This window comes from Scleropages formosus, chromosome 20, assembly GCF_900964775.1.
Source record: "Scleropages formosus chromosome 20, fSclFor1.1, whole genome shotgun sequence".
Taxonomy (NCBI): Eukaryota; Metazoa; Chordata; class Actinopteri; order Osteoglossiformes; family Osteoglossidae; genus Scleropages; species Scleropages formosus.
In genome coordinates, this window is record NC_041825.1 from 3857432 (window position 1) to 3879499 (window position 22068).

General features: G+C 42.2%; 2 protein-coding genes across 2 annotated transcripts; both read right to left on the reverse strand.

Annotated features, from left to right (window-relative positions):
* Positions 1-1265: 1265 nt before the first annotated feature.
* On the reverse strand, positions 1266-6597 carry lin7b (lin-7 homolog B (C. elegans)). The gene is made up of 6 exons (XM_029247019.1): positions 6298-6597; positions 5174-5292; positions 3168-3239; positions 2492-2701; positions 2049-2212; positions 1266-1351 (listed from the first exon to the last, which is right to left on the reverse strand). Exons 1-6 carry the CDS (start codon positions 6368-6370, stop codon positions 1330-1332), a joined length of 660 nt encoding a protein of 219 aa, XP_029102852.1. The 5' UTR covers positions 6371-6597; the 3' UTR covers positions 1266-1329.
* Positions 6598-7666: 1069 nt separating this feature from the next.
* snrnp70 (small nuclear ribonucleoprotein 70 (U1)) lies at positions 7667-20780 on the reverse strand. The gene is made up of 10 exons (XM_018734998.2): positions 20647-20780; positions 19956-20113; positions 18676-18738; positions 18547-18601; positions 17740-17804; positions 17572-17634; positions 17407-17488; positions 9723-9824; positions 9517-9616; positions 7667-9434 (listed from the first exon to the last, which is right to left on the reverse strand). Exons 2-10 carry the CDS (start codon positions 20100-20102, stop codon positions 8609-8611), a joined length of 1503 nt encoding a protein of 500 aa, XP_018590514.1. The 5' UTR covers positions 20103-20113; positions 20647-20780; the 3' UTR covers positions 7667-8608.
* Positions 20781-22068: the final 1288 nt, after the last annotated feature.

Here is a 22068-nt window from a genome sequence, read left to right on the forward strand (position 1 = left end):
ATTTAATCCATTTGGATGAACTTCACTGGCCAAGTATCTTATACATCAAAACTCAGACAATCATGTTCCAAAAGCGGATGCTGAACAGGACAAACGCTGCACATTTAGATTACATAAAGCGTTAGCGGTCAGTTTACCCTGAGACAGACTGACGTCCTGCACACGGTGTAGCCTGCTTCACACCCTACTTTTCCAGGGTAGTCTCCGCACCACCACAGCTCAGTGCTGGACATGCCGTTGTCCATAATGCACGTGTAGAGTTAGCAATAGGGGATATGGAGTCACTCATAAAATAAACAGCCTCCTGTACCCTAAACTGAAATTGTAGAAAAAAATAGCCACGAACAACAGAAAGTAATAGTTTGTCTTTAATTCCCAACAGAGTGTGCAGCAATTACCTGTAAATACATTTACATGAAATTAGAGCGTTAACTGGGTATCGGGTCCCACTGAACTCACGCTGCCAGTAGCCCTGGCCAAGACCGTGCTGCTTTGGTCAATGAACGAGCACAAACTAAATTAACGTGTTCATCACGGTCAGGGCTGTTCCCTTGGGCCTTTATTTGGTGTGGCCTGCAGGGGGGTGGGACGTACGGCGCAGCAAGGCAAAGGGACACATGGGAGTACAACTGAGGACAATTACACAGCACTTCACTTTCCAGATGCTGCTGGAACATTTCCTTTATACGCTAACTGTAGAAACATATCTGAGGTTTGCGAATGAGAAAGGCACAAGGGAGAAAGAATATGATGTAACAAGATTAACAGAAAGACTATTTTATATATAAATAAAGAAGCAAAAATAAAAGAAATAAATAAAAATGCACAAAATACATAATCCATAATGACATACATCACTTGTATGCTTACATTTCATGGCACTGTCTGGTTTCTCAGTGATACATTATAATTCTGAACCACAGTGCAGAAATTGGATAACTCCTGTAAACGAAATGTTAAAAAAAAAAACGGAAGTGTAAAAAAAAATAAAAATTAACAAAACTTTACTGTACACAATAAATATAATGCAGGAAGGAGGTCTTTGCTTCATTCATATCAAATGAAAAGCTCATTTACTCTGTTATTAGCATTACATCGAGGAATTACTGGAGATTTTACCTAAGTTGTATGTAGTTCTCAGTTTCAATGTTTACCACAGCTGATTCAACTCAGAAATGATGTCTAATAAGTAACATCTGACATGATCTTTAAGGTAGTTTAAACAACAAACTAGATCTAAAAGTTTATTTACTTTTTTTCATCAGACTTCCACATGGCCCAAGGTACAAGATGAAGCGGGCAAATCAGCTGAACTCCAGAGAACAGTCGCTAACCCCGAGACTCCAAGGACCTGCAAGAGAGAGAGAGAACACACTTTACTAGGGTGTACAACTAAGTTCACCGGGACATTTGCATAAACTTGGGTAAAACATTACAGCACAACACATATTACATTTATTCATTTAACAGATGCTTTTCTCCAAAGCAACATACATGTCAGAGAAAAATACAAAGAGCACATCACATCAAGAGGGAGAGATCTGGATGCAGAGACATGATTCTAGAGTACAGTCCATTTGTCACATTCCCCGTATGAACCAGTGTACATCACACAAGTAGCTGCATAAAGGTTTACCCCTTATTCAACAATTTCTAACCATAAAATTCTTAAACATTAACACATTATTAAGGAATATGGGAAGAACAGAGTCCGAAAGAGGTAAGTTTTGGTTTTCAGACCCTTGTTTACTACTGCATGCCACAGAAGATGAACTGGACAGACACTTTGTAAATCTTGAAGTATCTTGGACCAACTCGGCCTCACAATGCCCGAGGCAAAAGGACGCTGCAAGTGACATGTCATTTGAGAATGTGGTGCTGGCATCAAGGTGATGAACCACAGCAGCATGCAAGAGAAGGGCCACCTTGGCGGCTCCAATCCAGCAGAGCCTCTCTGGAGAAGAACTGCTATAGAACACAATGGTACTGTGGGGGTTTGGGTGGAAGGGTCACAGAACTGCCAGGGGAAAGGAAAGAGTAATACTAACGAGTAGCTGGTGTGTTGTTGGCGTCTGCGGGCACTCCTCATCTTCTCGAACCTCGCCTCCATCTCCTCTAGTACCTTGGGGGTATAGCGCACCACTAGCTTGACTGAACCTTGAGCTGCCTTCAGCAGCTCCACTGCCTTTTCATGGTGCTCCCCCTCAACACTCTAGGGGGCGAGATGAGAGAGAGAAAAAAAGAAAAGAAAAAAAAAAACACACACACACAGATCCCTACTATATTAACAGGACTGTAACTTCACTTTGTATTTTTATTCTGTATTTGATTCAGTTGAATTCACTTCCTCAGTATATTTTCAGCTCAATACTGCAGAAATACTCCTCTCCATGTTCTACATGATACAAATTCAGAAAATTTCCCTTATTTACTTTTATTTTCAAGTGCACGCAGCCTTAACAGAATAATTTTGGCAGGACCAGCAACCTACCACGCCATTGACAGAGAGCAGCTGGTCACCCCTCTTGAGTCCCCCTTGCCGGTCTGCAACTCCCCCCGGGATGACTCTAGATATATAGATTGGTGAGTTTTGCTCTTTTCCCCCCATTATGTTGAAACCCAGACCTTCATCGGTTTTTGGCAGCTCCACAACTCGAGGATGGGCGTGCCCTTCACTGGCCGCAAATGCAGCTACTGTGGCCTACGATAAAACAGAAACCGCACTCGTCACAAAATGTGCGCTTTCTTTAGGGTAAATCTCCTTTAGTACTGTACTCTGTTAGGTTATGTGGCTGCTTCCCTATGCTCATCTCTTTAAAACATTGCCTTCTCTAAAGCGTTCCAACTACCATATGCTGTATATTGTACACTCAGTTTTATGCTGTATACTGTGTTTGACTTCTTGGTTAAGAAGGTATAGGGAAATTTTCAAGTATTTAGAAAATTCAATTAAGCTAGAAGAATAAATAACGAAGAATGTAAGGGTCTGTGCTAAACTCTGAACTCTGTGCAAAACACATTAGACGGACCACAGCACTTAATTTTAAAAAATTATTTCCATATATAATGCACACTTCCTGCCACACTGAACGTTATGCTCATGAACTACAGCAGAGAAGAATGAATCCATCTTAGGGAGCTAATAATGGTGCGTGAGACACAGATACCTTGGCAGTAGCCTGGGCACGGACCTCCGGTCCCCCAGCGATGTCGAGTGTATCGTAGAGCTGCTCGTACACCTGAGGGAAATGTCAAGTTTGGAGACTTCAGTGCTGCAGTCAGACAAACTCTGCCAGCTGAGAAGACACAGCAGTGAATACAGGTACTGACAAAAGACCAGCACATCATGGTAAGTCCAAACTCTGTACTTCTGTAATAACTGCTGCAAATGTCACACCAAAGCAAAGTACTCCGTAGTGCAAAGGCATCTGACAAATGCTATTGCATTCGGACTGAACATAACAATAAAAACGCGTATTATGTATCACCACAGCTTAGAACCCATTAATAACAGCGTTTATTACCCCTCAAGTGTCACTGTGTCCCTAAACTATATTAAATACATGAATTCTGCAATCACTAATGCACATTATGAATTCTACACTGTGAAGGTGGCTCTATTTCTCTGAAATCATTTTTTTCAAAACCCAAAATGCTGAATTGCTTTTCCCACAACCACTGATGACGAAGCAAAAATAAATAACAAAATGTTTGTTTTATTCAAAAACATGCTAGCTAGCTTTGGTAAATGTGGACCAGTATCAGATGTACTGTTTTGTGATTTTATCCTCTGACAACCCCAGAGACCTATTACAAACTATAATATTAGTGATAAGTGTGACAATATGTGCTTCTGTTACTGGCATCACACACATCTCATGTTTACGGTTTTGATTCAGATCACGATTTCGGGTGAATATTAATGTATTCATACTAAAGATACACAGTACAGCATCAAAGCAAGAATCACCTGAGTTGAGAAAGATTTTGTGATACCGATTTTGTGTACTGGCACCCTGTTGCATGTGAACAGACACACACCGGGAGACACGCAAAGGCTGACGAGAACTGGGTACCAGGGTACACGCACTTGGTGATACACTGGGCGAGACCAAGGCAGACACAGTTATGAGATACACAATGAAAGACACACTGGAGGAGATGCTACTGGGAGAGACAGTAAGAGACACCCTAAGAGACACAATGTGGTAGATGTTACTGGAAGATGCACTGGGAGAGATGCTGATGGGAGAAAAAGCAGGACACACTGTGGAAGATACACTGGGGGAGAGACAACAGGACACACACTATAGAAGATGCACTGGGAGAGATGTTGATGGGAGAGAAAGGAGGACACAACGTGGAAGATCCACTGAGGGGACAGCAGGATTCACACTGGGAGAGACAGTATGAGGCACTGTGGAAACTGCAGTGAAGGAGACAATAGGAGATGCACTGGGGAGACAGCAGGAGACACTGCGGAAAATGTGCTGGGGAGACAGAACAAGATGCACTGTGAAAGACACAGTGGGGGAGACAGCAGAAGACACTGTGGAAAATGCGGTGGGAGAGACAGCAGGACCCACACCAGGAGAGACAGTACGAGACACAGTGGGGTAGATGCGCTGGGAGAGACACAGTATGAGACTGTAGAAAATGCACTGGAGGAGACAGTAGGAGATGCACTATGAAACATGCACTGGGAGAGACAGCAGGAGACACTGTGGAAAACGTGCTGGGGAGACAGAACAAGACACACTGTGAAAGACACAGCGGGGGAGACGGCAGGAGATACTGCGGAAAACGCGTTGGGAGAGATATCAGGATCCATACCGGGAGAGACGGTACACGGCACAGTGACTGTAGAAAACGCACTGGGGGAGACAGTAGGAGACACTGCGGAAAACGTGTTGGGGGAGACAGTACAAGACGCACTGTGAAAGACACAGTGGGGGAATCGGCAGGAGACGCTGCAGAAAATGCACTGGCAGAGAGAGCAGGATCCACACTGAAAGACAGTACAAGACAGACTAGGGTAGACGCGCTGGGAGAGACAGTACGAGACACTGTAGAAAACGCACTGGGGGAGATGGTACGAGACACCGGGGAGACAGTAGAAGACGCACTGTGAAAGAGAGAGTGGGGAACGCGGCAGGAAGCGTGCGGACGGTACCTCTCGGATAGCCGCGCAGAACTTGCTCTGCAGCACTCTCTGGAGGGCCTGCAGTTTGGGTGGAGGCAGCTCACCGCTCCTCTGCAGTCTGTCCAGCAGCTCGATGACTCTGCACACATCTGAGCAGGAGAGGATCATCGAGCCTCATTCGACACGTAGCAAAGTACCTGTGACCTCTGACCTGTCCAGGACTTGCAGGTGGGAGACACCCAGGACAGCCTGCAGCAGAACACACGGCCTCCGGCGGCCCCCCGAGCACAATTAACACTCCGCCACTCCAAAAATTCACTTTTGAACGGACAAAATACATTCACCAAGAGGTTTCCCCACTTCAGTTGCAGCTTGTGGAAAAGGAACCCGTATCATCGTAACGGCCGCGTAAGGCGAGTTCGTCAGGCGCCTCACTCTTCTTCTAGCAGTGACAATAAATAATACACCGCAATTCCTCCACCCTCTGCTCTGTAATAAGGTGTTTCCTCTCGACGTTTCGCGTCGCCGTCCTTGAGCGTTTAAGCCGAAACAGGGAAAAATTTTAACCCGGTTTTGGGCGGGACACAGACACGGGCCACCGCGAGGCGCGCGCCCTAATTGCAGAGAGCGCGAATCTGGACGGAACCGGCGAATCGCCGCGCATGAGCCACAAGTGCGCGCGCGCGCGCTCTCGCGCCGCGGGAACAAGTAGCGGGCAGCGCACTGCGGAGCGCGAGGCGAAACAAACGGCGGAAGGACACCCGTCATTATTTTACTTATACCTTTATATTTATTTATTTAGGTCTTTCTATAACACATCGTTTTGTTTTTTATTAAATTTTATTAAATTACATATTTTACAGTCGCGGCAGGTTTCAAGTATATAAAAGCGCAGACTGTTTTTGTGTTTTCTATTAAAAAAAAAAATGCGAACCATGAACGTTCGCAGGACGGGCGAGCAGACAAAGCTAGTAGCCTTACCTCAACTTCAACGCGTCACAACGTCAGTGATACCCAAAACATTTAAACTTGGCATCTCACGCATTTGATAATCAAAAATGTGCCACTGAGGCCTCCACGTGACCAAAACTGGACGTTCGGACGGACGCACGGATGCGACGGCATAAGCGCTGGTGCCGCAGGAACCCACTTACCCCTTTCCAAGCCGAGAGGCTCGTGCATGGCCGCCATGTTTGCCTTTTCCCTCCTGGAGGAAAGCGCTGACATCACCGCGGAGCTGGGCGCGCGGAGGGACTGTGCACGGACGCGCGGCGCGCTTCTCTTCCACCCGAAAGTGAGCGCTGCTTGGCACGAGCGCTGAGCGCCGGTCGCCCGCCCGCTTATTCGACGTTTTTCATGACTGAAATATTACCGGGCGAACCCGACACCTCGTGGTTTCAGAACACAGTGGCAAATGCGACATACAACACTGAGCACGTGTCACTGAAATATAACCTTTCATCACTCCCTACTTCCGCGTGTTACATATGCCAATAAAATAATTACTAATTAATATTCATTTCAACAAATCGGTAGTTGCAAAATATATTGGGTAACTTCTTCCTCGGGTGGAAAAAAAACCCTAAAATAGACTGATTTCTCAGATTTATGGAAAGTTCCAGCCAGGTGATACACCTGTATTCTACCAGTACCACAATGGTCCTTACTAATCATACTAAGTACAAGTTCTGTCAGAAGATACCACTTAATAACAATAATGCCAGTCATAAGATTGACTGCTTTTAACTGTCAGTTTGTCCAATACTAAATTTTGGCTCATGAACACAGGACATTTTACATTTATTCATTTAACATGTACAGGAGTACCCAATTATAAAATTCATAGGCAGATGATTTGACACAGGAGATGAGGTGAAAAATGGGAAAGAGCTATGATTTGAGACACTTGAAAGTTGAAAAGGATTCAGCAGTGCTGAAGGACAGAGGCAACTGTAATGACAATTCCCACTGCTAGTGCTGTAGTTCGTGTATATGGACTTCTGCAGGTACCTGCAGTTCTTCTGCCACTGATGTTGCCCAAATGCCACCTCCTGCAAGCTTCCCCTCTTACTGACCCCTTTTCTAATACTACTTAAGATTAACAAGCAAGATCACGAGATTTTAAGGCTGACCTGGAGAACTGGGTCTTTCCCTTTATAAACTGAGTCACTCAAATGTTCCACAGCCTATGGGGGGGGGGGGGGGGGGGGGAGGTATAAACATCATCAAACAGAACTGACAAAGTATTTTTGACCAAAGCACTACTGGAATATCTTCTTGTGGTTATCGGGGAATCAGTTCCAGTTTCCCCAGTAGCTACTTTGGATTTTTCACTATGCATACATATCAATCTGAGCACTTGAAGCAGTGAAATACAATTAGTTATGAAAAAAAGTCCTTTATTATAAAGAGGACATGATACAGTCAGACTAACCGGACAGCATAACTCACAGCAATAACCATATGATCATAGTACCTTTTCCTGGCAGAAAAGAGGGGGGGGTTTTTTTAAAAAAAAAAAAAAAAAAAAAAAAAAAAGTTGCACATTAAATGCAACTATAACCAATTACTGTTCTTTTCATCCCCCCCCCCAAAAAAAGAAAGTGACTTTCTTTACAGGTAGAACTACATGTCATACTGGTTCTAACTTCGGTAATAAGATTAAATCTAACAGTGTACTTAGCTTTACTAACACAGCCTAATAAATACATAATTGCAACAAATCATTAAGTCCTTGAAACTTGAAAACAAAATTGAACCCAAGTTACACTGTCCAATGTAGAAGAAAACTAGAACTAAGAATTACAGGACTGTTTGTCAAATTACACTTGGTGAACTTTACAATTTGGAAACTGCTTTGGCATACTTATGTGTAGAAACAAATGAATTTAGCAACAAATGACTGATGCACACTAGGGCTACGCTACCCTCAAAAACAGAGTTAAGCCACTGGCCACAGCAGTACATTATGTTCATACAGGGCCTTCCTGGGAGTCTGAATATCTTAAATCCTTGAACCCCTCATCCTAAATCCAATTTCATGATATCATCAAGTTCAATACCATCAAGTCAAGGCAACATTTAGATATTAGAAATGTATCTGAACAACCTTTCCCTGATTATCATTTCTGTGTGAACTCATCTGGAACGTACAATTAAAAGTATGTATTTCAAGGATTAACATCAGCAGTAGGATAAACGCTGGACATAAATCTTAACACCGAATTACCTGCTTCTCCTTGTTCCAGATAAGATTTTTTTTTTTTCCCATTCAAAAGTTTAAACCAGGTTTTTACAGCAACCTATTTGACACTGCTAACGGTACTGTATCTTCTGTCGTTCTACATGTTAAAAATGGATGTACGGAAAAATTTAGATTCAAATTAAACACTGCCATTTGTGAAGGTATCATACACCACAGGCTGCAGGATCAGTGAACACTGGAGTCTGTTACCATACCTTCTCTCAGTATTCTTCCACCTGTGGCTCCATTTTGTAGCCATTTTCATTTGACACATATCCCTCCCCAGACTGCACTGACTCCTGATCCATCATCCCATCTTGACTGCTTTCCTCTGGCATTGGCATGTCTCCACTGTTGCTGCCCCCATCTTGAACCAGTGAGGGGGGAAGCATGGAAGGTGGGGCCAACTGTCTTTCATCCCTCCTGTCTCCCCTGTCTCGGTCTCCCCTGTCCCTCTTGTGCTCTCGTTCTCTGTCCCTCTCTCTATCACCCCTCCTCCTCTCTCGGTCTCGGTCCCTGTCTTTGTCTCGGTGACTACGCCTCCTATCTCTGTCCCTCTCTCGATCCCTTTCTCCTCGATCCCTCCCCCTCTCCTCTCCCTCCATGCTTCCCTCATCCCGACCTGGATGGCCCAGGTCTCCAGAATTGGGGTCATCTAGTGCTCGCTCTCCCCCCTCTCCCATGCCATCAGGTAGGCCTAATATACCTTCTCCCCCTTCCTCTCCACCTACCTTGCCACGCTCCCTCTCCCTCTTCCTGTCCCTGCTTCTACTTCTCCTCTTCCTGTCCCTATCCCTGCTCCTCTCTCTGCTCCTGCTGTCACCACCTGCACCCCTCTCTCTCTCCCTCCGCCTGCTGTTCCCACTGTCATCCCCAACACCTACTACCCCAGACACACGGTCTCCCCTCTCTCTTTCTCGGGAGCGCGAGCTTCGCCTACGTCTCTCTCTGGACCTTGAACGCCTTCTCTCCCCACGATCCTTATCGCGATCCCTCTCTCGGCTGCGGTCTGCACGGCGGTCACCACCCCTGTCGCGATCGCGGTCCCTGAGGGCACAAAAGAGACTTCTGGTCAGTCCATTACGGCCACTGAGGACAGGTAGGAAGAGAAACAAGACTTGCTGCTCACCCTCCTATAGGCCTCTCATCATAGCGAGAAGTGTCATCTCTTCCTGAATGCTTGATGTTCACATCAGCACCTCCTCTCCTTGTGCCACCCAAACCTCCACCTAACAGACACAAGACAGCAGAATGTTAACAGCCTCCAGCAAAGACCATAACCTGCTCACTCAACGATGCGGGACATTTCTGTATCGGTACAGCACTTATCCTTACCAAGCCTGCGAGGATGCCATCCTTTAACTGTCCGTCCTCTTTCCACATCCACCAAAACCCTTCTCCCATCTATCTTCTTGCCATCAGCATGTTTGTAGGCCGCTGGACAGAGGATGACAGTAAGTGGGTTGCAAAAAAGATGCAAGGAAATGAGTAGGAATCCAGCAGGTCAAAAAAAAAATGGTTTTGTTACACAGTCCAAAAAAGAGAAGAAAAAAAAAAATAAAACAAAACAAAAAAAAACTTCTCCCCAATAACTTCCAAGCACTGAAACAAAGAATTCATTTACCTGTAAAATAAAACCAGCAAGTCACCTTACAGAAAGTGTAAATAAAGCAAATACTCTTCAATCACCATGAGTACTATTATTTTTGAAGAGGATTTGATGCTTTGCACACAAAAAAAATCCTATACATGTCATACAAACCAGTACCACTGACTTCTTGATCACAGTAATGGGTTTAGCTACAAAAAACTTGGATCATTTATGCAGAGCTGTGTTGACCAAAATGCACCATCTTTGGGTGCTGCACACAACATTTCAGAACTGTGTTGGGTGAAGGTATTACAGTTCAAGAGAATTCAGTTCGTAAAATCCTAGGAGAAACAATGGTCCTCTGAAGGCACTCTTCCACAAAACATGCGCATGAAAGCTTGTTGCTCAGAACTGAGATCAAGAGCTCTGCCTTGCTGTAAGATACAGTTGCAGCTTTGCCTCATTGAGCTCCCAACCAATTTGATCAAAGCAGCATCAGGCTTCCTCTTCCCAAGCATTTACAATCCCTTAATGTGAAACAATACGCAGATTAATACTAAAAGACATACCATTTCCTGCATGTTTACTGAAAGCTCAATTTGGTTTACAAGAATATTGCACATTGGAAACTTTAGGACCAGGTTATACCCAAATCAGATATTGGAATTATTTAATGGAAGAGTTTAGAATATTGACCTTTTTGTGATCTTAAAAGTTAATACATATTATCTGAACGCTTTTCATTCAAGGTAAACAAGACAAAATGTACTCGTAAATTCTTGTAATTCCCAAAATTAGAACAAGGAAGTTTTCTAATTTTTAAACATTAATACTGCGTAGTTTTTGGGTGTTTTTAGAAAAATACAACTTCTAGTATTACTTTTCTATGTAGTCCTAGAGCACAAAATTAATTTTCTACTAAGGTTCACTTCCTGTACTTACCTGCAGAATGACCTCAGTATAATCAGTTATTTACTGTTTCCAAATCCTGCTTTTAATGAAAAAATCTTCTAGATTTGAAATACTTATACCAAATTTATCATGTTTATCTTTAAAAACTGTACAGCCAGCTAATTTTTTAAATATCAAATGTACGTTAAGTTGTATGTAATATACTACTTGAATTATAGTAGTAATTATCAGAACATGAGAAGGAAAATTTGGAACCATGAGTCCAATTAACAAAGCACAAATAAACTAAAAAGGGATGCAATGAAATATTCCCTACTGCACCCAATATTGACACCTGCTAGAAGACACACAAGTGTGATAACGCAAAAGACAAATGTTAATATCATTACACCTTGATGTGAAATGAAGTCACCCTTTGCAGTTTCAAAATATATGAAGCTGGACTAATGAAACTAATGACAAACCACTGATGTGGTTATTCTGAAAGACCAGTAGTGACCTGGCAGTACAGCAAAGGGTAGAATGGGTCAAACGTGAAAATATTCCACGGGGAATAACCACCACTCTGTTGGAAAAAGGAAAAGCGATCACATCAGAAAGGTAAATATATATGACATTGTGGTAGCAGAAAGAGAGCTAAGAGCTACCAGTTTAAGTCCCAAGGCTGCTCCGACTTGTCACATGAAATGCTGAATATGAAGTGTGAAGTAGAACATAACTGAGTACAGATTACTACATCATATTGCAAAACACATACCAAAATGTTGGAAAGCTGATTTTGTCTGAAAGTGAATGTTTTGCATGAATGCCATAGTTCAAGACCTTGGGGACTGGAAATTTTGCTAAGATAAGGATTTCCAAGACTAATTAAAAGTTAACATTAAAGACGATAGATAGCAGCATATTTAAGAAATGTCTTTATTATGCATTGTATAAGACACATGCACAATTTCATTTGAAAGGTGCAACCACTCAAAACAGTAGTTCTGTGAAATAAACCCATCAGTGATTAAGCAACTGTATTTGCAAGTAAATATATAGATTAAATTAGAACATTTTAACTTTTTGTAAGTTTTATGCAAAATTTATCTGAAATCTAAAGACTATACTCTAAAGTTTATTCCAAACCTTTAATCATGACAAGTTTAAATTAGAAACGAAATGATCGTTTCCACCTTGGATCTGAAATCCTCTACCTAGAAACCGTATTGTCTTGTACATGTCATCACGTTCCTGTAGGACACCCATTACAATTTAAGACCATAAGTTGACTCTTGTAACCAGCCACTGAACTTCCTGTAATGCACGAACATCCTTCTTGCAAAGATTTGATGAGACCAGAGTACTTCAGGGAGCTGTAGGTACTTTGTACATCTTCAAGAAAGTCTTGCCGAAGCCAACTTCTAAATTCACTCTTTGTACAAAAACATGTACATTACAAGCACATCTAATGAATTTTCTGGAATAAAATTCCAGGTGTCAGGGAGAAAGTGGTCACCTCTTACCAAAACACTATAAAACTGACATGTTAGACTGGTCAAAACTGAAATAAATGGTGCCTCTGTGATAAGTGTTTCAGTGGTATCAATTTTTCCTGCTATGGTGTCTGCCACAAGCCCCCTGAAAATGTATCCGACTGTATAAACAAAGTTGCATTACCAAACTATCCGCCCTGCAAAATTACACTTTTCACTACATGCATACGATGCATCTATATCAATTTTACCACAGTCAGTTCGCAGTACCAATAACCTGGTAGACAAGGGACATTTTCTCTCCCTGGACAGTCATCTGGATTCCAACTGAAATTGAAGCCCCCAAATGTTATATAAATACCTTATATGCACACTAATCATTACACTGAAGTCAACAAACAAGTTGACTTAATACAGACTAAATATACAAGTTTGGCCCTCATGGAGTCAGGCTTTCAAAGAAAATAGTGCATTTCTATTTTCTTGAAGGGGCATGGGGGAGATCTTGGTAGAATCCACTACAAGATCAATACATTTCACTGCAGCTTTAAATGTTAAAATAAAAGATTTAAAGAAATTGGAACAGCAAAAATGTTTTCACACCAGTTCAGTGCTACAGAACCTGTATCCTTATTTTGTTTTAACTTTGTGGTGTTTTTAAACACACCTTTAAAAATGTGAATTGCAATTTGAACATTTTCCTATCGCTATAAACACCTGTCCACCAAAGGGTCCTCACAGCTCCAAAAAACGCATAATGAATTGCACATCACTTCCACACAAGTTATCACGTCATCCACCAAATGAAACAAGAAGGTGAGTTTGCCATTTATTAACAATAGCTCACATCTCGGACTAAGGAAGAGCTGGCCGAAGAGGTCATGTGGTGCGGCACAGTGGCTAACCAACCAGTGCAGAATGTCGAAATATAAGCCAGTTTATTTTGGTGCTGACAAAGTATTTCAGCTACGAAAAAATCATGCCAATTTAGAATCACTTAATAATGTATGGACGAGTTATCACCCTGACAAAAATCCTGCTTTTAGAAACCTGAATGTCAAATATGACTTAATATTACTGTTTTTTTTTTCCAACCTCTTGAGAGCATACTTACATTTCACAACATCCCTTGACCTTACCCAAGCTCACTCCACTACTTACAACTCTTCTGCCCAGCGTGACTTATTCCCTCTCCGACGTGAAGAGTGAGGACGGCGTGGCTGATGGAATTTGCATAGCCAAAGATAAAAATGGAACTGACAGTCTACAGGATATGGCAAGGTTATTAAACAGTTAAGAATCCAAGTCACAAATGATAAGCAGCGCATGTCAAGCAGCCGTCTTACCACCAGCCAGCTGCACTCTGTAGGCAAACAGTACTTGCCTGAGGAACCAAGACAGCTTGTGGGGTTTCTTCATTCAGATTTACTGCATAAACTTGCCAGTCAGTTAAAACATCTAATTTGAAACTATCATTCCTGGTAAAAATAAAACCTGCATTAAAAAAAAAAAAAAAAATACACCACACAAATCTTCATTTATAAAAACTAAACAGCTGAGGGTTGCCTTACGCACAACCCATTTTGACCAATGACTCATCTTACCTCAACCCATCCAAAATACGAGATGTGTGATGAGGATAAATGCTAGAAGAATTCTACCATATGGGCTTTCAGCTGCAAATCTCAAAATTTAATCTGGAGAAAATTTTTGCAAACATCTTACCGCAGCCTGGAGAACCACCACCACCACCACAAATTGATGTCAACATCAGAAATCCTTTTGGTTCAACTGGCGTTTCCAATCTTTGTGGGCTGCCTTACCACAGCCACATACACAAAGCACTCAAGGTGGACAAACAAAGACACACACTTATAACCAGCTGCAGGGTTCCTGGTAAATGCTGGGACTCCGGTATCAGGAGCATCTCTCCATCACCATGGCCATTCCATCAGGGAGACGGCTTTTGTTTTAACACACAGCATGGCGTCAGACCTGGGGATGCCTTACCACACCCCCTGAACTTCAAATCTCTAGCAGTTTAATCGGATTGCCTTACCACAACCCGTTGGGAATACAGGTACTTTACTGCTCTAGTGAATCTTTACCTTGACACTTAAAATTTCTCTGGATCGTCTTACCACACATGTGAGATGCCAACAAAATTTACCCGCAGGATTTTCAGCTGCTTTCTCCACAATGCATGGTGTGTTGGGGAATGCCTTACCACAAACCCCTACCTTAACTGAACTTTCTCTAATGTGAGAAAATTGTGTAAAATTCCCCCCGAAGTTTAAATGTACAGATATTGAGTTCTTAGATATATGAGCCCATATTTCTTACAGATCTGTAAGTGTTCATCTCAAATTTGCAGATACCCTGTATCAGACAATACGATCATTTTGTTGCAGCAGTATTGCACCAATAAGTCTTTTAAAGGTTGGTGCTTCTGAACAGCTAGACTGTAGACAAAGATTTTAGAATCTTGACTGGCAATTATTCATTGAAATATGGTATAACTGCTCAGAATGTACACAGTTTTATCAAACCTCACAGACACAAAGCACTAATTAGAACAGGAAACACTAAAGTTTTGATTATAGATAAAACATTTGGCAGAACAGCTACAAAGATGTGTGCCAAATATTTTAATTTTTTTGCCAAATAAGAGGGAAAGGCTTACATAAGCCCACTGTCTTTTGGAATAAGTGAAATAGAAATATCAAAAACTAAAATGACAAAGTAGCAGATTAAATGTTAATGTGAATTATTTGTCACCTAGTTTTTGTTTGGGATTGATTCTGTACCTTGCAAGTACCATATTCTGACTAGACAATAGGTTTACTTATGAATTCATATGTGTATGGATGCAATGTCAAGTCCATAAATTGTTTCAGCAGTGATATCTGAAATACCTGGCCAACTGACGTTATGAAAAGTGAGGGGGATTCTTAAGACATTAATGAGACTAGCAATTACATGAAAGAAACTAGACTACATTTCTGAATTTCAAAATGTCATAAAAACGGTAAAAGTACAGCTCATGCTCAATGTCAATAACGGCAGTTCAAACATGAGCTACATGCTAATTACCAGTCTGAAATGTCAGTTTTTTCAGACTCAAATACTTATATAGGAATATATTCTGACATAGAAATTGATCTCTACAGGAATTTGTTATCCTTAAATAATACCTCACATGCAAACTTACTTTTAAGCCTTACAGGCAAGGGAAAAAAAAAAAAATCTGTAAATTACCTTGCCTAGCTTGGGCACTTTAACAGCTGAGTTCTTTTAAAAACCTAAATGGATTTGATATGGTGCACTTTCAGTGCTAGTTAGCCTATTCTATTAAAACAACTCTAGCTAAAACCAATTGACAAACCGCATCCAGCACAAAATTGCAAAACTGAAGTTTCCAAACATTTATACAAAGTCCTTAGTACATATACTGGCTGACATGGTCATTAAGAACACCATCCTCTCCAGTCAGCATTGATAGCCTCAAGTCATTTTAATACAATAGGCAAACTCTGAAGGCACCTATTGACTGGCTATAATCTGCACTTTTCTAAGTGAGGGGTGGGGGTGGAAAGTTAAATCTTACCCATCATATACAAACCCATTATACCAACCATACACTGAGCTGTGGTAGTAGGGTGTACAGGATGTACCAAAACCATCATCTGCAAGCCAGCTCTGGCCAATAGCCATCAGAAATAGGCGGCTGCAGTGGCAACGAGAACAACATACAGTTAATACACCGCAAAGCCTGACATTCACACAGTTAACCTGAATACTAACAACACTGGCTACACACCTGTGCAAACACACTTAACACAGGTTAAGGCTTTCAAATATATCTAAATGCGTGCTTTTTGTTATGCTAATCCCCAGAAATCATTGCTCTTAGTTTACATCCTCTCACAGTATGTAACGCATACTTACGGGTTAAATTACTGGTCTTCATTACTGCAAAATTAGGTTAAAACATGCTGCTCAGCCTCCCCTTGCCAGACAATAATCTGTCCTCACCAAACTCCTTACCTGACATGGAACACAGTATTCATCTTTATGTGTTAAGGAGAATTACTAAATGAAATCAATAACCTCCTTTAGTAGTTTACCTGTGAGAGCTCTAACAAACATTCAAGGCTGCAAGGCACTAGTAATGCATACCTCCGTTATGTTCAGGATCTACATTTGCATTCTCTCTAAAGAGCTGGAGGAAACTTGGCTCATTCTCACTCACATCACATTCCTCTATAATCACTAAAAAACACCCATAGTTATTGTGGAACAACTCCTGAGGAATATTCTACAGAATACAAAATGCACTTCATTTAAAAGCTGCTTCCATGCAGCAAATGTGCAATGAGTAAAAAAGGAGAGTCGTGAGTCTTGTAATTGATTCTCAGTGTCATTTACAGTGTAAAGACTTAAGAGACTAATTTTGGGAGTGTGAAGACAGTTTGACTGAAAAGCTGTTTAAAACAGGCTCACTGTTGAGACACTTCTTGGAAGTTCATTTCAGTTGATAATTAGATGTACACTACAGCCAAGCCCGTTTTAGTCCCACTAGCTATGATACTGACTTCCAAGAAAACTGTGCAAAAACAATTAATAAAACCCCACAGTTAATGATTTTTCCCATGATGATTACAAAGGCTGTATTACAGCTGACTTCTCGGTAACAGTCAGCAAGCGAATTTCCTCAATGAGCAAGCTTTCTTTGGTTTTTGAGAAGTGCAACCAAATATCGATGGCCCACTTTGTGCACCACCATAACAAACAGATCTTTTCCACACAATGCTGGAGTGTGCACACAAATAATGAAGACCTCAAACTGTATATTACAAATTTACTATAATTCACACTAGTATTGATTTGTAGCACTTAGTTGTATTCTCAAAAACGTGTGTATATATTGCAGTGTTGAAATTGTAGTGACATACTACCATGTGTCAGCAGCCACTTCCAACTGTAAACAACTAAAGTTATGAGTGTAGTTTCAACAAATGAGTTTTCTGAAAGTACTTACAGTGCATGTCTCTCTCGTGCTCATACTCTATGAAGGCATAGCCCCTGGGTTTGCCCGTCCTCTTGTTGTAAACAATGTAGATCTAAGACAGGGAGACAAGTTACAGTTCAGTTTTTATGCACTTAATACTGACAAAGCACACAGACTGAGGCAGTTAATCCTCACCCTTTTGATCGGTCCATAGACTTCAAACTCACGACGCAATTTGGACTCTGTTGTGTCATAATTCTGAAATAACATGGCAGAATTGTTAACATACATTTCACTACAAGTGTGATAATATCTACAGAAACACATGTGAAATAAGTACATAGGCTGTAGTGTAAAACTTACCACTCTTGCAACAAACAGAGTTTTGAAAGCATCTCCTTGGGCATTTGGGTCATTATGAGGGTCCCCTAGTTAATTAAAAAAGGAAATGTAAAACAGTGGCACAACGATTCTGTAGTACCCAGAAACACAAATACAGGTTTGCTATAATTTTTTTTTTTTTTAAATGGTCACAAGTTATTTAAAAAATTATTAATATTCCTGAGACAGCAAAGGTTCACCCGTTTTTCTTCAAACATGCAAAATTCCTCCCATATCTTTCAAAGAATAAAGGGGACAGGCTTTGGCCCACCACAATGCTGCATTTGATAAGCAAGTAATGGGACAATGGATACAAACATCATCACTGCTGGAACACAAGTGACTTCACAATTACAACCAAAGTCATTAGCAATCAATGCTTTATTTACATTTTTTCTCATCAGGTTTGAGACAGCTAAGGCTTTCCTTTGCCTTTTCTACTACTTGCACTTTTAAACTTTTGATTTAATACTAGATCACTTAGCACTGATAAAAAGTTTTGAGAAGCTTACAGTGGGCTTGACATCACAAAGGCTAATACTGATGAACTGAACTGTAAGAGGTTTCTTGCACATGCAAACTGACAATGTATTATGCAGATATTAGCATTAAAATTACATGAGTTGGTGAGCATGAATTCTCACACTTACATGTAATGAGAGCTCATCATGTAGAACACTGTCCTGGTACATCTACATACATACACATTTTATGCCCTTTTTAGCCATGACTAAAAATAAGCCAACTAAACTCAGCACCAAGTTTTAAAATTTCCCAAAAGCGACTTACACATCTTCAGTTCAGTCTCCATAACTGCTTGTCGTCTCTCAATCTTCTCCCGTCTCTGTAAAACAAACAGTCTTTAGCACTACTTATATCACTACCTCCAGAAAAGATACTGAAAAGCAGCCTTTTTACCTTTCTTTCCAACCTTTCCTCCCTGGTCTCAGCTCTGGTGGGTGGGGGGGCATCTCTAGGGTCCTAAACAAAGTAGGAACCAAAAGCTCACTCTCTGACAAGGAAATGAAGATTTCAACAGCATTTTAACCATGATATACATGAAGCACTAGCCATTTGGTCTCAAAATATTTCTATTATCAGAACAATAGAAAGTGATTAAAATATTCAACCCTACATAAACAATTACATTATTAAAAGCTATTATCCCTCTGTAGACTGCAGCTCAAAGTGGACAGAGTGGGCGGCATGGTGGCACAGCGAGTAGCGCTAAATGGTACGAGAAGATGTGGGCTTGATCCCAGCTCAGTCTTTGTGGAGTTTGCATGTTCTCCCTGTGCCTGCGTGAGTTTCCTCCAAGTGTTCTGGTTTCCTCCCACAGTCCAAAGACACACTGTTCAGGTGGATTAGCGTGCGAGTGAAAGTGAGTGTGCGTTTCTCTGACGTATGGGAAAGCAACCCATCGTAAGTAATGTATCTAGCAGCATAAGTCCTTGGGTGAATAAAGTATGGGATGATACACTACGTGGTGTTCATTGGAAGTCGGTTTGGAGAAATTTGTCTGATAAATGAAGTAAACGGGCAGCACGGTGCCACAGAGAGTAGCGCTACTGTCTCACAGCGCCTGGCTGGTGCGAGAAGACATGGATTTGCTCTCCACTCAGTCTGCGTGGAGTTTGCATGATCTCCCATGTGTGTGGGTTTCCTCCGGGTGCTCTGGATTCCTCCCACAGTCCAAAGACATGCTGTTGTGGTTCACCAATAGTGTGAGAGTGACAGGAGGAGTGTGTTCTACTGATGTATGGATGAGTGACCCAGTGTAAGTAGTGTATCTAACAGTGTAAGTCACCTTGGTGAATAAGGTGTGTGGGCTAATAACACTGCACAGAGTTTTAGTGGAAGTCGCTTTGGACAAAAGCATCTGCTAAATAAACAAACGTGAGGGAAGTAATGGTTTAAACTAAAGGGTGATACATAATGAAAAAGTGGTAAAGTGCAAAAACATAAATAATATTCTATCCATTATCACGCTCTGGTGTTCACGGTTACCCCTACATTGCTGGGCTCTGGACCACCACAATCCTTCACCGGACAAGAAAATTACAACATATCCAATACACCCAGGATCAACAGTGGCGATGAATAAAACCCAAAGTGAGGAAAGGAAGAGGGAATACGGTCAGGTCTTGGAGCCCAGCTCACTGATGCTGCAATGCGATGGCCCCACAGCGAAACAGTACCTCAAAGTGTTTGATGAAAGGCGCGATGCCACAGTATGGCTGATTGTGGTGCTTCTCGTGGGGTAGCTTCGCCAGCTGGGGCAGGTAGGGTATGGGGTCCCGGGGGGCAAACAGCGCCAGCAGGTTCGGTGGCAGGAACTGAGTCATCTTGACTTTACCTACATCCAGCGGTATAGACCTTCATTCATTCTACACCGTGCTAAGGCTATACACACACACAGTAAGCGTCAATATAATAATGTTGCATAACAACTAAACCAAAGATTTTTTAAAGAGAAATAAACAGTTCAATGCTATACTGTATAGAATACATATAAAACTTAAACTTTGATTCCGTTTCAAACGAAGCTGGTTAGCAAATACTACTACTAGCTACCGGCGGCTAAGCAGCTGCCTGAAACAACAAGCCAGCCAGGCGTCTAATCACACGTGGCGTATTGATAGCACCAAACAACAAAATCACACACACAAATAGTACTTGAAGAAATCGGGTGTTTATATCAAACTTTGCAGAATAACATGATCAACCGCTCGCGCTAGTCGTTTATTTTCACTGACTAAAATGCCTCAGCCTGACTGAGGCCTCGCTGCTGTTCTGCCTCGGTCGGTCGGTGAGGTAGAACAATGAAAAATTAAAGGACTGAGACACAACACACAGTTCGGCAGACGACCAAAAAAAAAACCCTCTTACGCTGATCTTCTGTGCCTCTTCAGTTCTGATTTTTGGAGATACATACACAGGACGTTAGCATTAAGTAGAATATTTCTAATCGGAGAGCGTACCACCCTCTGGAATCCTAAAATGGCGGCGGCCCGTAAACTAGCGACGGCGCAGAAACGTCGCGACGCAAACAAACCGCTTTACGTCACTCGCGCGAACGCTACGTTGTGCCCGCGCGCCAATTTGCAGCGCCTGTGCTTCTTCCAGTGGTTTTTTTGTTACTACTAATAGGAAAGTGATCAGGAATCGTGGATATTCAGATAAAGTTTTGCGCAGCTACTCGTCTGATGAACATTGGTTCTTATGGTGGAAAGAAACCAACTGCACTTAAAAATCGTACATCTGCAATGTCCCTCTTTCTCCTAATGTAATGCACAAGTTGTATTTCTCTGAGATAACGTCGCTTTGGAGAAAAGCGTCTGCTAAATAAATAAATGTAAATTGATAATACTAAAGGGGGGCGTGGTGGCGCAGTGGGTTGGTCCGGGTCCTGCTCTCCGGTGGGTCTGGGGTTCGAGTCCCGCTTGGGGTGCCTTGCGACGGACTGGTGTCCCGTCCTGGGTGTGTCCCCTCCCCCTCCGGCCTTACGCCCTGAGTTTGCCGGGTTAGGCTCCGGTTCCCCGTGACCCCGTATGGGACAAGCGGTTCAGAAAATGTGTGTGTGTGATAATACTAAAGGAATATCATCTTCCCCTGAAGACGATATTTAAGGAAACTAATTAACCAGATAAATAACTTATGTTTTCATACAAACAGCTATACTGTAAAGCAACCCTAAACACACACACACACACACACACATTTTCAGAACCGCTTGTCCCTTACGGGGTCACGGGGAACCGGAGCCTACCCGGCAACACAGGGCGTAAGGCCGGAGGGGGAAGGGGACACACCCAGGACGGGACGCCAGTCCGCCGCAAGGCACCCCAAGCGGGACTTGAACCCCAGACCCACCGCAGAGTAGGACTGCGGTCCAACCCACTGCGCCACCGCACCCCCTGCAACCCTAAACATTCAATAGTTAATTTTTTTTGAGATACACATACAAATTTACATCACATTACAGAAGTAGCTGTGTAATGGTTTATCAGGCATGATCTTAAAGTTACGCTGTATGAACATTTACACCTACATGATCTTAAGAGATTATGGGTGAAGTGAGTGGAAGAGACGAGTTTTCAGACCTTAGACCTTCTTAAATGTGGACAGAGATTCAGCAGTTCTGAGTGGGAGGGGGGGATGTCATTCCACCACAACGGAGCCAGAACCGAGAACCTCCGTGCTTTACCTTTTGTGTGTGGGACCGCCAAGCGAGCAGAAGTAGATGAGCAAAGGGGTCTGGCTGTGGTGCAGTGGTTGATTAAGTGTTATAAATAGCTAGGAGCAGTTCTA

What these genes read in the sequence shown, in the direction of transcription:
- lin7b (XM_029247019.1), bottom strand. Translation starts at nt 6,370, where the DNA reads ATGTCAGCGCTTTCCTCCAGGAGGGAAAAGGCAAACATGGCGGCCATG. An exon ending in GCCTCTCGGCTTGGAAAGGG is followed by an intron (nt 5,293 to 6,297) that starts GTAAGTGGGTTC and finishes TCTCCTGCTCAG; the next exon opens with ATGTGTGCAGAGTCATCGAG. An exon ending in CAACAACACACCAGCTACTC is followed by an intron (nt 1,352 to 2,048) that starts GTTAGTATTACT and finishes TCTCTCTTGCAG; the next exon opens with GTCCTTGGAGTCTCGGGGTT.
- snrnp70 (XM_018734998.2), bottom strand. Translation starts at nt 20,102, where the DNA reads ATGACTCAGTTCCTGCCACCGAACCTGCTGGCGCTGTTTGCCCCCCGG. An exon ending in CTTTCATCAAACACTTTGAG is followed by an intron (nt 18,739 to 19,955) that starts GTACTGTTTCGC and finishes TACTTTGTTTAG; the next exon opens with GACCCTAGAGATGCCCCCCC. An exon ending in GGAGACTGAACTGAAGATGT is followed by an intron (nt 17,805 to 18,546) that starts GTAAGTCGCTTT and finishes TTAATTAACTAG; the next exon opens with GGGACCCTCATAATGACCCA.